Raw genomic sequence first — 17,397 nt, 5'->3', positions numbered from 1 at the left:
CACGGAGCTTACACGTCTTTTGTAAAATAAACGTTCTGTGTTGCACCGTTATCACTCGTGCCTCCTCCCTCGAGTGTGACAGTTATGGTTATTTATATTGAAGAATCTCTCCACCGATCACAGACTTTTCTTCATTTAGCTTTAATACATTCGGAGAAATTCCATAAAAATTCTTCCATTTAAAATGTCATAACTTTTTTATTTCTAACCAATTTTAACATGGATGGTGTTGTTCTGTTTGTATTTAAAGGCTCTATCCAGTGATGTGATTTAATTTGCCATTTTTGGACTTTTAATATTTTTGTAACATACCTACTTAGAGCAGGTAATCTTACTGCTTATGTTTTTGCGATAGTGAGTCTGATAAAAACGAGAGAGCTTCATACTTTTTAAAACTCACCAGGATTCACTAAATTTGACTTGATCTTTAAATTTTCTGGAGAAGGACCCCCAGATAACTCCATTATATAAACATTTATGTACATTTATTGCTCAGGTGTTGCATTTTGTCGCTTCATAGATTCTCTCTTCTCTCCTTACACAGGCTGTTTAGATAAATATACTTTATAAATGTGTTTATTGTGTAGAATTAAGAGGTCTTGTCCCAACTATACCACATTGTCAGTAATTGCTGGCATTGTCTTTTGCCAGGAAAAAATTTCAGTCAAATGAAAATTTCTTGCTTTAACCCATGGAATAGCGCAAATACGCTCGTCTGATGAACAATTAGCAATTGTTTCGTGTAAGTAAATGAAGTGCATCTGAACCAGATGTTTACTGAGAGCTTTTAGTCCCTTTGTGCTGTTTTACACTCCTGCAGGGTCCAGTCAACATGACACGTATCGGTAATACTAATCTACATGTGTTACACGTACGAGTTTCTCTCCCCTTCACTGGATAACACCGCCTAACGACGGTTATTATCACAATTATTCACAAATGAAGGTGATTTTATACACCAGGCCAGAGTTATGTCCAGAGTTAATATTAATATTTCACAGTATGCCAGGCTGAACGGTGGCCCACACACACTTTCACCTGAACAGATGTGGCCCTCATTGCAAAAGGTTTGGACACCCCTGCTGTGCACAGGAAGTGCCACAAATGTCTCGGACCGAGTCATCAGATCTACCAGTGTTTTAAGTGTCCAAATCAACCTAGACTAGACAAATTAGTCTAGACTAGACATGTTCACACCGTGCTGTTGATAAAATCACATATTAAAAGACTTAACGCTATCAGACCGGTGTTGCCCCAGTGGTGTGCATGTAAGTGTAGATAAGGATTTATGGAGTGAATATTCTGCACTTTCTTTATATACATGTCAGTTGGTCTGTGGTCCAGTATACACATATTTTAAAAACACTTTATCCAGGACTTTAGTCTCACAGTGTTCTTGACACTAAACTGCTCAGATGAAGATATTTATATTTACACTCATGGCATTTAGTAGACTGTCTAATACACAGTGACTTACAACAGTGATTTAGTTCTGTATTTGATAGAGACTACAAACGTCTTCTACAAGTCTCTCTGGACAAAGGTGTCAAATGCTGTAAAAGTAAATAATTAGGGGTGGGAATTGTTTACTATCTCACGATTCGATTCGATTCCGATTTTGGGGGCCACAATTCAATTCAAAAATCGATTTTCGATTCAAAACGATTTTCGATTCAAAAAACGATTTGATTTATAAAAATGTCTGCTTCAGTCTATAAAATCTGCATGATCTACTACAGTCTGCTTTGCAAGACAGAACAACAAATACAGAAAATTAAGTGTCTTTCACATTTAACAAAAATTAAGTGCTTTGGTAAAATAAAATGGTTTTTGTTGTTACCAAAATTCTTGAGGTTCATTTTGCGAGCTGTCAGGGCTGGCTCGGATGCAGTTCCCCCAGCCGTCGCTAGGGGCACCAGAGTCAGTCCCAGACTAAACCGATGTAACCGTATGTTCTCAGCCAGTCTCTGCTTTCTCTGTGATTGCTTATCGTTTAATTAATGGTGTCTCGCCACCTCTCTCTGTTATGCTTTCTCTTTACTTATTCGAGTATCTCATGCGTCGCTTTCTGACCCATCTCAAGTTTTCCCAATCCTGTATGTCTTTCTATCCGTTTTGCCTTTATTTTTGGGAACGGTTTTATTTTGCTGCAGCATTTTTTGTCAGTTACTTCTGCTGGTGTCCTTGTTTTCGTTTTCGCGTTGCATTTATCCGCGCTGTTTTTTAGTTACTGTTGTTGTTTTGTTTCTTCCTCCCGTCTCACTACGGTTGAGTGTTATTTTTCACGCGTTGTATTTTCCGCATTGGTTTTTTGTTTCTATTTACTCCGTGCCCTCGCGGTTTTGCTTTCTATTCTCTTGCGCGTTGAGTCTTCCGTGTTGTTTTGTTTGTTCGTTCTGGGTCGCTGTGCGCGTTTCCCTCTCGCTAATACATTTGACGAATGTCAGTTGTTGAGCGGGGGGGTGGGGGGGGGGGTTGTATACGTTGAACATCGCGATCGATCGCCAGTGGAGGGCGACTTAGATATGGATCGGAGGTAAATAAACTAGATTTTTTTTCTCGCCGTGTGAAATCGGAGGTGTGGCGTGTGAGCGTGTGAAGACGGTCAAATGCGTGTGTCACACGCTCAATGCGTGAGACTTGAGAGCCCTGTTTCTCACCCTTCTCTATATTAACGCTCCCGTGCTCACCGCGTTACACAAGCCTTGCACACGAGCTATTGTGTCCAGTTCGGTCTTCCCCGGCATTCGGTAAAAACCAAAATGAACCCATATTTTTGCCTTAAATGAAGACCAGACAGGTTGAATATCTCTTTCCTCCATGTGTTTTGAAACTTTTCCGCGCATGAGTGTGTCCCAGAACATGCTGCGTAAAGTCTCGCGTAATTTTGTAATTACGTAACGCAAGACTTCAACACGACTTAGAATCGATTTTGGGACATTTAAAATCGATTCTGAATCGTAGTAAATGAGAATCGATTTTTGATATATGAATCGATTTTTTGGCACACCTCTATAAATAATGTAATTGAATATGTATCTGGAATTACTTATCTGTGTGTGTGTGTGTGTGTGTGTGTGTGTGTGTGTGTGTGTGTGTGTGTGTGTGTGTTGCAGGTTTACAGCTGTAATCTGTAGGAGGAGACGTGACCTCCAGAATGAGTGTCTCTGGGGAACAGCACACACAGAAAGGAAAGAGGTGAGAATACACACACACAAAGGAGAGAGGTGAGAATAACAAACATGAGACACACATGGGGGAACCAGCCAGGAGTGAGTCACAGTCACCAGGAGTGAGTAACAGTCACCCAGGAGTGAGTTACAGTCACCCAGGAGTGAGATACACTCACCCACACTATGGGAAACAACAAATGAATCACACCATTCTGTCACGTCTGGCTCCGCCCTCCTCTACTAGCTGTCCTCTCTGTGGTCCTGGTCCGTGTGTAAGTGTTTTCCTACCCTAACATTAACTCTCTTAAATCCTGCAAGTGCGTCACACCTGCTCCGCCCAAACAAAACATATTCCCAGCTGCTTATGGGGGATATAAGTTCTAAGAACAAGTACAAACCGAAATAGACCACAGAAGCATAAATCCACATGTACATCCAACAGTATATACACTATAACTTTAAACAACAATAATCAATGATCCGCTACACAAAACACAAGCTATGTATAATCACATACTCAACAAGTAACACCTGAAAATGCTAACATGGGGAAAATGTTACAAATTACAAGGCGGGACTAAGAAAGGCACATAGCTGTACTGTTCTGAGATCAGGTAATGATGATGTAGGAATGTGAGTGTTGTACTGAGTTCAGGTAATGATGATGTAGGAATGTGAGTGTTGTACTGAGTTCAGGTAATGATGATGTATGAATATGTGTGTTGTACTGAGTTCAGGTAATGATGATGTAGGAATGTGAGTGTTGTACTGAGTTCAGGTAATGATGATGTAAGAATATGTGTGTTGTACTGAGTTCAGGTAATGATGATGTAGGAATGTGAGTGTTGTACTGAGTTCAGGTAATGATGATGTAGGAATGTGAGTGTTGTACTGAGTTCAGGTAATGATTATGTAGGAATGTGAGTGTTGTACTGTGTTCAGGTAATGATGATGTAGGAATGTGAGTGTTGTACTGAGTTCAGGTAATGATGATGTAGGAATGTGAGTGTTGTACGGGCTTCCACGAACTTTGTGTAATTTTGTAACAATTTAACAAATAATAAACAATATTGTAACATTAGTTACATTCAAATGACACTTCCACCATTTATACACAAATTATGTTTTGCATTTTGGTGTTAACAATAACTTTTTTTTTTTATTATTATTCACCTGAACCCAGCTGTGTGTCCATGAAGAGTGATGCATCCATGGACTCTCCAATACATTTTAGACCGTAAGTGAATCCTAATGAGTTCAGGTAATGAGGATGTAGGAATGTGAGTGTTGTACTGAGTTCAGGTAATGATGATGTATGAATGTGAGTGTTCTACTGTGTTCAGGTAATGATGATGTAGGAATTTGAGTGTTGTACTGAGTTCAGGTAATGATGTTTGAATGTGAGTGTTGTACTGAGTTCAGGTAATGATGTAGGAATGTGAGTGTTGTACTGAGTTCAGGTAATGATGATGTAGGAATGTCAGTGTATCTGAGTGTATGAGGAGGTGTTCATAAAGTGATGTGAGTGTATCTATGAGGAGGTGTTAATAAAGTGATGTGAGTGTATCTGTGAGGAGGTGTTAATAAAGTGATGTGAGTGTATCTATGAGGAGGTGTTCTTAATAGTTCTAGTGTAGTAAAGACGAGGAGTGTGAGATGCACTAGTGATGTAGTGATATCTGCACATGCATCACCATTGACACGACTCTGTAGTGAATGTTTAGGAAATTAAACCAGTTCATCCAGCACTGGAATGAGGAACAGTGGATTAATTGATTAAATCAGTTAATCCAGTCTGTATTGTGCATTATTTGCTGGTGTGTTTAATGGTGTGTTGTACAGGGATGAATGTGCTACATATTCCCCATTAAACTCAGTGTTGTGTTTGTGTTTGTCCACAGTGAACAAAAGGAGAAATTAGTGCTGCGCTACAGAAAACATGTGGAGTCCATATTCAAGGTGTGTGTGTGCGTGTATGTAAGTGTGTGCGTGTGTGTAGGGGTGCGTGTGTGTAGGGGTGTGTGTGTGTATATATATGTGTGTGTGTGTGTATATGTGTGTGTTTGTGTAGGGGTGTGTGTGTGTGTGTGTGTGTGTGTGTGTGTGTGTATATATATGTGTGTGTGTATATGTGTGTGTTTGTGTTTGTGTAGGGGTGTGTGTGTGTGTGTGTGTGTGTGTGTGTGTGTATATATATGTGTGTGTGTATATGTGTGTGTTTGTGTTTGTGTAGGGGTGTGTGTGTGTGTGTGTGTGTGTGTGTGTGTGTGTGTATATGTGTGTGTGTGCGCGCGTTTTATGTAAGTGTGTGTATATGTGTGTGTGTGTGTGTGTGGGGGTGTGTGTGTGTGTGTGTGTGTGTGTATGTGTGTGTGTGTGTGTGTGTGTTTATGTGTGTGTATATGTGTGTGTGTGTGTGTGTATGTGTGTGTGTTTGTGTAGGGGTGTGTGTGTGTGTGAGAGTGTGTGTGTGTATGTGTGTGTGTGTTTATGTGTGTGTGTGTGTATGTGTGTGTGTATATGTGTGTGTGTGTGTGTGTATGTGTGTGTGTGTGTATGTGTGTGTGTGTGTGTGTGTGTGTGTGTGTGTGTGTGTGTGTGTGTGTGTGTGTGTATGTGTGTGTGTGTGTATGTGTATACGTGTGTGTGTGTGTTTGTGTAGGGGTGTGTGTGTGTGTGTGTGTGTGTGTGTGTGTGTGTGTGTGTATATGTGTGTGTGTGTGTGTGTGTGTGTGTGTGTGTGTGTGTGTGTGTGTAGGGGTCTGTTTGTTTGTGTACCATTCTGGTGTTTTTATGATTGGTGTTTATTCATTACCAGGAGATGGAGCACAAAGTCATCTCTCTGGTGAAGAAGGAGCTGAAGAGGTTTAAGAAGATACTGAGTCCAGATTACCCAGCATGCTCTGGGGGAGAGATGGAGGATGAGGAGGATCAGAGCAGTGTCAGAGAGGGAGCGCTGAAGATCACACTGCACGTCCTGAGGAACATGAACCAGAGAGACCTCGCTAACAAACTACAGACCAGTAAGAAATCTGGGTCATGGACCAGACAGACCTCAGTAACACACTACAGACCAGTAAGAGATCTGGGTCATGGAACAGACAGACCTCACTAACACACTACAGACCAGTAAGAGATCTGGGTCATGAACCAGACAGACCTCGCAAACACACTACAGACCAGTAAGAGATCTGGGTCATGAACCAGACAGACCTCACTAACACACTACAGACCAGTAAGAGATCTGGATCATGAACCAGACAGACCTCAGTAACACACTACAGACCAGTAAGAGATCTGGATCATGAACCAGACAGACCTCAATAACACACTACAGACCAGTAAGAGATCTAGGTCATGAACCAGACAGACCTCACTAACACACTACAGACCAGTAAGAGATCTGGGTCATGGACCAGACAGACCTCAGTAACACACTACAGACCAGTAAGAGATCTGGGTCATGGACCAGACAGACCTCAGTAACAAACTACAGACCAGTAAGAGATCTGGATCATGAACCAGACAGACCTCAATAACACACTACAGACCAGTAAGAGATCTGGGTCATGGACCAGACAGACCTCATTAACACACTACAGACCAGTAAGAGATCTGGGTCATGAAACAGACAGACCTCATTAACACACTACAGACCAGTAAGAGATCTGGGTCATGAACCAGACAGACCTCACTAACACACTACAGACCAGTATGAGATCTGGGTCATGAACCAGACAGACCCCACTAACACATTACAGACCAGTAAGAGATCTGGGTCATGGAATAGACAGACCTCACTAACATACTACAGACCAGTAAGAGATCTGAGTCATGGAGCAGACAGACCTCACTAACACACTACAGACCAGTAAGAGCTCTGGGCCATGTCTCTATGATGACAGTATCACTCTCACTACATTTAGTGTGCGTGAAGGGTAGGACCCATATGAATTGAGTACCTGTCAAGGGTGATGTAACTCTTTAAGACACTAACCAGACACACACACACACACACACGACCACATCACAACCACAGACACTAACCAGACACACACACAGTTAGTAACTGTAATAGGTTCCCTCTTTAGTTGAGGGGGTGTTACACCCTGTATATGGACATGAGTTAGTAACTGTAATAGGTTCACTCTTCCTTTAGTTGAGGGGTGTTACACCCTGTATATGGACATGAGTTAGTAACTGTAATAGGTTCACTCTTCCTTTAGTTGAGGTGTTACACCCTGTATATGGACATGAGTTAGTAACTGTAATAGATTCACTCTTCCTTTAGTTGAGGTGTTACACCCTGTATATGGACATGAGTTAGTAACTAATAGATTCACTCTTCCTTTAGTTGAGGGGGTGTTACACCCTGTATATGGACATGAGTTAGTAACTGTAATAGATTCACTCTTCCTTTAGTTGAGGTGTTACACCCTGTATATGGACATGAGTTAGTAACTGTAATAGGTTCACTCTTCCTTTAGTTGAGGTGTTACACCCTGTATATGGACATGAGTTTGTAACTGTAATAGGTTCACTCTTCCTTTAGTTGAGGGGTGTTACACCCTGTATAGGGACATGAGTTAGTAACTGTAATAGGTTCACTCTTCCTTTAGTTGAGGTGTTACACCCTGTATATGGACATGAGTTAGTAACTGTAATAGGTTCACTCTTCCTTTAGTTGAGGTGTTACACCCTGTATATGGACATGAGTTAGTAACTGTAATAGGTTCACTCTTCCTTTGGTTGAGGTGTTACACCCTGTATATGGACATGAGTTAGTAACTGTAATAGATTCACTCTTCCTTTAATTGAGGTGTTACACCCTGTATATGGACATGAGTTAGTAACTGTAATAGATTCACTCTTCCTTTAGTTGATGGGGTGTTACACCCTGTATATGGACATGAGTTAGTAACTGTAATAGGTTCACTCTTCCTTTAGTTGAGGTGTTACACCCTGTATATGGACATGAGTTAGTAACTGTAATAGGTTCACTCTTCCTTTAGTTGAGGTGTTACACCCTGTATATGGACATGAGTTAGTAACTGTAATAGGTTCACTCTTCCTTTAGTTGAGGGGTGTTACACCATGTATATGGACATGAGTTAGTAACTGTAATAGATTCACTCTTCCTTTAGTTGAGGGGTGTTACACCCTGTATATGGACATGAGTTAGTAACTGTAATAGGTTCACCCTTCCTTTAGTTGAGGTGTTACACCCTGTATATGGACATGAGTTAGTAACTGTAATAGGTTCACTCTTCCTTTAGTTGAGGTGTTACACCCTGTATATGGACATGAGTTAGTAACTGTAATAGGTTCACTCTTCCTTTAGTTGAGGTGTTACACCCTGTATATGGACATGAGTTAGTAACTGTAATAGGTTCACTCTTCCTTTAGTTGAAGTGTTACACCCTGTATATGGACATGAGTTAGTAACTGTAATAGGTTCACTCTTCCTTTAGTTGAGGGGTGTTACACCCTGTATATGGACATGAGTTAGTAACTGTAATAGGTTCACTCTTCCTTTAGTTGATGGGGTGTTACACCCTGTATATGGACATGAGTTAGTAACTGTAATAGGTTCACTCTTGCTTTAGTTGATTGGGTGTTACACCCTGTATATGGACATGAGTTAGTAACTGTAATAGGTTCGCTCTTCCTTTAGTTGATGGGGTGTTACACCCTGTATATGGACATGAGTTAGTAACTGTAATAGGTTCACTCTTCATTTAGTTGAGGGGGTGTTACACCCTGTATATGGACATGAGTTAGTAACTGTAATAGGTTCACTCTTGCTTTAGTTGATTGGGTGTTACACCCTGTATATGGACATGAGTTAGTAACTGTAATAGGTTCGCTCTTCCTTTAGTTGATGGGGTGTTATACCCTGTATATGGACATGAGTTAGTAACTGTAATAGGTTCACTCTTCATTTAGTTGAGGGGGTGTTACACCCTGTATGTGGACATGAGTTAGTAACTGTAATAGGTTCACTCTTCCTTTAGTTGAGGGGTGTTACACCCTGTATATGGACATGAGTTAGTAACTGTAATAGGTTCACTCTTCCTTTAGTTGAGGTGTTACACCCTGTATATGTACATGAGTTAGTAACTGTAATAGGTTCACTCTTCCTTTAGTTGACGGTGGAGTATTTAATTTGGGTTTACTTCAATAAAGGTGTTTTAAAGGTGGGCCGAATTTAGAGGTAATACCCAAATACAGTAACATCATGTGTTTCTGTTTTTTAGAGCTGGTCTCTGTATATCAGCAAAATCTCAAACACAAACTACTGGAGAAATGTAAAAAAATTAATGAAGGAATCTCAGATCATGGAAGCTCAACCCTTCTGAATGAGATCTACACAGAGCTCTACATCACAGAGGGAGGGAGTGGAGACATCAATAATGAACATGAGGTGAGACAGATTGAGACAGCATCCAGGAGACCAGCAACACAGGAGACACCCATCATATGTAATGACCTCTTTAAAGACAAATCCATCAGAACAGTGCTGACTAAAGGAGTTGCTGGAATTGGGAAAACAGTCTCTGTGCAGAAGTTCATTCTGGACTGGGCTGAAGGAAGAGCCAATCAGGACGTCTGCTTCATATTTCCACTTCCTTTTAGGGAGCTGAATTTGATGAAGGAGAAAAGGTTAAGTCTGATGTGTCTGCTTCATCACTTTTTCCCAGAAGCAAAACAATTACAGTTAATAGACTGTGATGATTATAAAGTCATTTTCATCTTTGATGGTCTGGATGAGTATCGACTTCCTCTAGATTTCCAGAACAATGAGAGCTTATCAGACATAACGGAGTCGACCTCAGTGGATGTGCTGCTGACAAACCTCATCAAGGGGAATCTGCTTCCCTCTGCTCACCTCTGGATAACCTCTCGACCAGCAGCAGCCAATCAGATCCCTCCTGATTGTGTTGACCAGGTAACAGAGGTACGAGGGTTCAGTGGTCCTCAGAAAGAGGAGTACTTCAGGAAGAGAATCAGTGATCAGATCCTGGCCAATAAAATCATCTCACACATGAAGTCATCAAGAAGCCTCTACATCATGTGCCACATTCCAGTCTTCTGTTGGGTTGCAGCCACTGTTCTAGAGAGGATGTTGGGTGAAGCAGAGAGTGGAGAGATCCCCAAGACTCTGACTCAGATGTTCACACACTTCCTGATCTTTAACATCAAACACAAGGACAGAAAGTACCGTGGAAAAACTGATGCTGATCCTCACCAGACTAGAAATATTGTTCTGGCACTGGGAAAACTGGCTTTCCAACAGCTGAAAAAGGGCAACCTGATCTTCTATGAGGAAGACCTAAGAGAGTGTGGCATTGATGTCAAAGAAGTGTCAGTGTACTCAGGATTGTGTACCCAGATCTTCAGAGAGGAGTCTGAACTGCACCTGGGGAAGGTGTTCAGCTTTGTACATCTGAGTGTTCAGGAGTTTCTGGCTGCTTTATATGCATTTTTCTCCTTCATCTCCAACAACACAAATGTGCTGGAACATCAAACCACTGCAGACCAACATGACATTAAAAGATCAACAATATCTGACTTCCTTAAGAAAGCAGTGGACAAGGCCTTACAGAGTGAGAATGGACACCTGGACCTTTTCCTCCGCTTCCTTCTGGGTCTCTCACTGGAGTCCAATCAGACTCTCTTACGAGGTCTACTGACACAGACAGGAAGCAGCTCTCACAGCAAAGAGGAAACAGTCAAGTACATCAAGAAGAAGATCAAGAAGAATCTCTCTCCAGAGAAATCCATCAATCTGTTCCACTGTCTGAATGAACTGAATGATCATTCTCTAGTGCAGGAAGTTCAAAAATATCTGAACAGAGGAGGTGACCGTCGTCTCCGTGGAGTCAGTCTCTCTTCTGCTCAGTGGTCAGCTCTGATGTTTGTGTTGCTGATCTCAGAAGAGAAGCTGGATGAGTTTGACCTGGGTAAATATCACCCATCAGAGAAATGTCTACTGAGACTGCTGCCAGTGGTCACAGCATCCAGAAAAGCTGAGTGAGTATCTTCATTCATAAACACATTACAGCACCAGGGGGGAGTTTCCCAAAAGCACCATAGAATCTCACACACACACACACACACACACACACTGCATGTCTCTCCTGAATACACACACAGTGTCTGTTTGTGTGAGTGTGTGTTGATGTGTAAGGAGTTTTTCTCATTCTCTCTACAGTCTGACTAGCTGCAGTATTAGAGAGGAAGGCTGTGCTGCTCTGTGTTCAGCTCTGAGGTCAAACCCCTCATCACACCTGAGAGAGCTGAAACTGAACTACAATAAACCAGGAGACTCAGGAGTGAAGCAGCTCTCTGCTCTACTGGAGGATCCACACTGTACACTGGAGAAACTAGAGTGAGTTACTGACTTACTGAGTCTTTATACACTTGCTTGCTTGCGGTTGTCCATCGGTCCGATGATGACATCCACTTCTGTTTTCTAGCGGTGAATTCTCTGATGGCTGAACAGGCCAATCCTAGATCCACAAGTTCTATTGCAAGTGGGGCAAGAATACGTAGTATTAGTGTGACTGGCAGCCATGTGTATGTCCCTCCTGAATCTTCTTTGTTGTCTCCTGGCTGTCCTTTCCTCCTCCAGTGTTTGAGTCCCAACCACAGCTGCCTCCAGGTGTTGCGTTAAGCAGCCATACTTTCCACGTCTCCAGGTTTATTTTTGCACCTTTTAAGCGCTGTTTTCAGCTGGTCTTTAAAGCGCTTTTTCTGTCCTCCAGCAAGGCGCTGGCCATACAACACCCTGCGTGGTAGCCTGTTGTAAGGCATCGTTTTAACGTGCCCTAGCCACCGTAATTGGTGCTGAATGATTGTAGTCTCAATGCTACTGCAGCCTGTTCTCCTCAGGATCTCAATGTGTGGCACTCGATCACACCAGGTGATTCCTAGGATTCACTGAAGGCAGCGGATGTGGAAATGTTCCAGGGTTTTAATGTGGCGGCTGTAAGTAACCCAGGCCTCACAGCTGTAGAGGAGTGTGGAAATGCAGACTGCTTGGTAGACGGATATTTTAGTGTTCAGGTGAAGATTTTTATTCAGGAAAACCCGGTGACTAAGTCTCCCAAAAGAAGCTGATGCATGGCTGACTCTATTCTGGACTTCATTGTCGATGGTATTGTCATCAGACAAAACACTCCCAAGGTATCTGAAAGATGAGACAACTGACAATGGTTCTCCTGCAGCAGTAAATGTGGGTGACGTGGGTGGGATTTTGTCACTCCACTGGCAGATTATCTCTGTCTTTATGGTGTTAATAGTCAGTCCCGTCCTGATGAATGCCCTGACTGCTGCATTGAGGACAGATTGGAGATCTTGTGGAGTGTTAGACACGAGAGCACAGTCATCAGCATACTGTAGCTCCAGTATCCTCACTCTATACAGCTTGGTAGTTGCTTGCAGTCTCCTGATGTTAGAGATTGCCATCTAGCCTGTATGCCACTGTATCCCACTGTTGTCTTCGAACTCCTTATGGAGGAGCTGGGTGACGCATGAGAGGAAGATGTTAAATATAGAGCTGGGCGATTAATCGATATTATCTATTAATTCGAATTTACAGTTAAGGACGATGTGTTTTTAAGAAAATCGATTTTCTGAGTTTTAATTTTCACCACCGACGCTGCACTGTGGGCTCCCGTAGTTCAGTGAGTTTAGCACCTCCCACCCATCCACCCTCAACACACACACACACACACACACACACACACACACACACACACACACACACACACACACACACACACAAACATGACGGTGGATCTTGTGCCCAAGAAAAGAGCAACTAGCTCCGTGATCTGGAGTTGGTTCGGTTTTGCGGCGTCAGACGTAGACCAAACAAGTCCTCGCTGTAAGGTGTTTGAAACCGATAGAGGGAGAGAGCGAAGAGTGCTATTTATTGTTCAGTTGCGTTGTGAATAAAGTTTCCCTCCGTGGGATATTTTGGATTAAGCAGTTTCTGCCTCGGTTACCAAACCTGCTTCAATGGTTTATACTTTCGCGAGTGACCGTAGCGCGCGGCTCCGCACACCTTGCGCGAACGGTGGTGGCAGGGTTGCCAGGTCCTACAAAAATATCCAGCACAAAATCAGGGTAAAACCCGCCCTTCAGAAGCCTAAACTAGCCCAAAGCCGCACCCCGCGACCCCAAAATTTTTACCCGCGGCTTTTCAAACAAGTCCAATTTGGCGTGAAAACCGCGAACCTGGCAACTATGGGTGAAGGCGTCCGAAACGATATGTGGTAGTATAAAGAAACACCCCTCAAAAACAGGGGAAGGAACATTTACCTGACGAATTTTAATGTTGCTTTGTATTCCAGGTTTGAAAAGTGAATTTAGGCTAAAGTGAGGGCAGCCCTGATCTTAATCAGAATGTAGACAGCGTGACTGTCAGTACGCAACATGCAACAATTGTTAAATTGTATTTGTTTTCCATTTTATTAAAAAGGGCACCAAATTATTTATATCTATTTATTTTTTGAGGGTGTGTTTTATTTATTTATTTATTTTAAGTTTGAGGGTGCATTGTGTCAGTGTTTAAACTATGTTGGAGCCTTCTAAAAGTAACTGAATGTTCTCACTTGTTTATGTGATGGGCAAGGTGAGCAACTAAAAAGGAAGCGATCACGCCAAGTCTCAGGGAAAGAGGATGGTTTAATAGAAAGTGCGCAAACCAAAAACCCGTGATGTTGTTCCAGATGAAGGAAATAATAACCAGCAGTCAACTGGTACAAAGACAAGACAGATATAGACGAACAAACGACCCTCAGGTGAAACGGATCACTGGTCCCGCCCACCTGAGGGACGAACATCACGTGACCAAAAGAGGACATCTGCCGCTGTAAACGGGGGCGACCGGCAGGGAGCCCCCCCACAACGTGACAGACCCCCCACCAAAGCCGCACTCCCCTCCGGATGTGCGGCTTACAGCGGCAGCACACAAAACACAACAAAGGGGTGGGAGGGCAGGGACAAGACAGGGACCCGTTCCCTGCCGTCCTGGAGCTAAAACATAAAACACACACACACAGGTTAGCTCGCCTCCTGGGCGGGACCCTGGACCGACTGGGCCGTCAACAAAATGAAAACCACGCCCCGGTCGGTCACAGGGCCCTCACGCCCTAACCGGCCTTAGGCCGCTTAAGCCCCACCGCTGTGCGCGGACCGGGAGCACATAGCCCAACACACATCACAGGTGTGGATGTGTGCAGGCCGCCACACTGGGGTGCGACCACGGCTTCCACCAACCACCTCCCGAACCTACCTCTTCGCTCGGAGCTGACCCCTGCCCTTTTCGCTAGGGGTCACCCCAGACTCCTGGGGAGTGAACCCCTCCCGGGGCCCCTCATTGCACGGTGGACTCCTCCAGCCAACCCGGTAGCGCCAGAGACCAGGGCCCTGGCAATGCGCATCAGGGACACGCTGGTCACCCCGAGTTCGAAGGGGAGGGTCTCCTCCTGGAGACCCCACTAGGTCCGGGAGTGCCGCAGTTCACCACCAGGAGCAACCTGCAACACATCACACACACACGCACACATACGACACACAACATATAACGCGCACTGCCCTGACCTTTGACCCCCCTTTATCCAGGGGGGAGGGGACCCCTTCTTGGCATGAGGAGACACCCTGTCCATACACCCCAGGCATCCTCTGCCTACATAAAGGGGTACAGGGGCTCCTCCCTGCTCAGGGGTCCCTCCCAAAGGTCAGGTCTCCTGATGGAGCAGCGCCTTCTGAGCCATCTTCCTGGCTCAGGAACCCCATAGCTCCCCCCCAAAAACATATTTAGGGGTGGCCCCTCCAGGGAACAACAAAAGAAAAACACAAACACAACACTTACGCACCTAAGATGCCCTCCGTGCCACACCCAGTGGCACGGGACCTCAAATAGACCCCTCCCCACACACAGTGAAGAGGGGTGCAAGCGAGGAATTACACAAAACAAAGCACGCTACACAAAACAAAGCACGCTACACAAAACAAAGCACGCTACACGCTATAACAAAACGAACACGCAAAGACAGAAAACACAAAAACAAACGGACAGGACCCACCGATGCACGCGCTCTGTGGAGCGCGACGCGCCTAGTCCAGCTCTCTCTCTCTCACCATTTTCACAACGGAATCCGAAGATCTTTGGAGAGAGAGAGAGCTATACGCGAGCGGATTGCACGTCACGCCCACAGCAACGCGTCTCTCTGGCTCGCGGTCGCTCACCCCCATCACCACGGAATATTAGGTGAGCGAGGCGAAAAGAGCAGAGAGACTCTGGCGTCTTACGCGGTCTAGCGTGCGGCACGCATCGGTGGACCCGTCCACACACACACGAACACCACCAGCAAGACACACACAACGGCACACACACACACTCGCTCACGTCCGTGTAGTTATTTATACAAAACAAAACAACGTACACACACACACACATACACACATACACAGACGATAACGATCAACGGACGAGCGTAATGTGTGGTACCGGTAGTCATGGCGGGACGAGTGGGGACAGACTCAACACACTCTCAGACAATACATGACAAACACACAGCACGTAGACAAACACTCACCACGAGACATGACCACGAACGAAGGAGAAAGTAAAGAAGACTGGCGGCTTCTGAAGGGTGGCTGGCTATTCTGTGATGGGCAGGGTGAACAACTAAAAAGGAAGCGATCACGCCAAGTCTCAGGGAAAGAGGATGGTTTAATAGAAAGTGCCAGTGTTTGGAACGTGGGTGCATCCATGATGACTTTTGCTGGAAGATGGTGTTGGGTATTGCTCAGGTCATGCTCAGAGCAGAGGGTAAGTAGCCTCATGCCACTTAAATTGATCTGACCAATCCCATGTCTGCCAAGCACTCCTTTCCATATGTCGCTATTTTGTCCCGCAGGTGCATTAAAGTCCCCAAGAAGTAGGATCTTGTCAGTCTTGGGGATCTGACGGAGAGCTTCATCCAATAACTGATAAAAGGAGTCCTTTGTCTCAGTGTCTGATGGCATAGTAGGTGCATACACACTAAGAATGGTAGCAAAATGGTTCTTCACCAGGGGAATACGGAGGGTCATCAATCTTTCACTAATGCCCACAGGGGCTTCAGTGAGTCTTGGCAGTAGCGTATTCTTAATGGCCAACCCCACGCCATGCAGATGATTTTGTCCACCTGTTTGGTAACCTTTTCAGTAAAAGGTGTAGCCCATGCCCTCTTCTGTAAGAGAGCCTTCATCAAGGAGCCTGGTTTCACTGAGAGCAGCAATATCAATGTTATAGCGACCCAACTCAGCTGCAATCAGGGCTGTTCTTCTATGGGGTCTCTCAGATCCACCACAAGAGTCCAGGAGGGTTCTTGTATTCCATGTTGCCAGTTTAAAATTAAAATACTTATTTTTCCTGTTTCGACCACAGATATGGAATAACCCGACAGGTGCGGTAGCCTGTCCAGGTACAAGTTAAGTGGGTATTTTTTAGACCACCTTTTCTAGGTCCCTCCTCAAAACTGAGGTGAGTAGTGCGGTCCCTAAATAGGGCTGCTCAGTCACACAGGGGTCTGCCGAGAACAGCTGTCACCCAGACCCAGCTGTTAGCGACCAATATCCTATGATAATACCCTATGATAATACCCGATGATAATACCCCATAATACCCTATGATAATACCCTATGATAATACCCGATGATAATACCCCATAATACCCTATGATAATACCCCATGATAATACCCCATAATACCCTATGATAATACCCCATAATACCCTATGATAATACCCTATGATAATGCCCTATGATAATACCCCATGATAATGCCCTACGATAATACCCTATGATACCCCTATGATAATACCCCATGATAATTCCCCATGATACTACCCCATGATAATACCCCATGATAATGCCCTATGATAATACCCTATAATACCCCTATGATAATACCCAATGATAATACCCTATGATAATACCCTATGATAATACCCTATGATAATACCCTATAATTACCCTATGATAATACCCCTATGATAATACCCTATGATAATACCCCTATGATAATACCCTATGATAATGCCCTACGATAATACCCTACGATAATACCCTATGATACCCCCATGATAATACCCCATGATAATACCCCATGATAATACCCCATGATAATGCCCTATGATAATGCCCTATAATACCCAATGGTAAT

At 43.9% G+C, this 17,397-nt stretch overlaps 1 protein-coding gene across 7 annotated transcripts in view; it reads left to right on the top strand.

Moving 5' to 3' along the window:
* The window catches only part of LOC143487818 (NACHT, LRR and PYD domains-containing protein 3-like), a 55,279-nt gene that overhangs the window by 24,197 nt on the left and 13,685 nt on the right, over nt 1-17,397 (top strand). For 6 of the 7 annotated variants that reach the window (XM_076987025.1, XM_076987027.1, XM_076987024.1 and 3 more), the window contains exons 2-7: nt 3,117-3,198; nt 4,357-4,410; nt 5,075-5,132; nt 5,992-6,196; nt 9,431-11,207; nt 11,389-11,565. In XM_076987025.1, the coding sequence (XP_076843140.1) occupies nt 3,158-3,198; nt 4,357-4,410; nt 5,075-5,132; nt 5,992-6,196; nt 9,431-11,207; nt 11,389-11,565 (2,312 nt within the window). In that variant the 5' untranslated portion in view covers nt 3,117-3,157. The remainder of the gene's footprint in view (nt 1-3,116; nt 3,199-4,356; nt 4,411-5,074; nt 5,133-5,991; nt 6,197-9,430; nt 11,208-11,388; nt 11,566-17,397) is intronic. The other variant, XM_076987026.1, reaches the window with a different exon arrangement.

This window comes from Brachyhypopomus gauderio, unplaced genomic scaffold (genome assembly GCF_052324685.1).
Source record: "Brachyhypopomus gauderio isolate BG-103 unplaced genomic scaffold, BGAUD_0.2 sc50, whole genome shotgun sequence".
Taxonomy (NCBI): domain Eukaryota; kingdom Metazoa; phylum Chordata; class Actinopteri; order Gymnotiformes; family Hypopomidae; genus Brachyhypopomus; species Brachyhypopomus gauderio.
The sequence above is the reverse complement of the archived record's forward strand: the minus strand, read 5'-3'. Positions and strand labels throughout refer to the sequence as shown.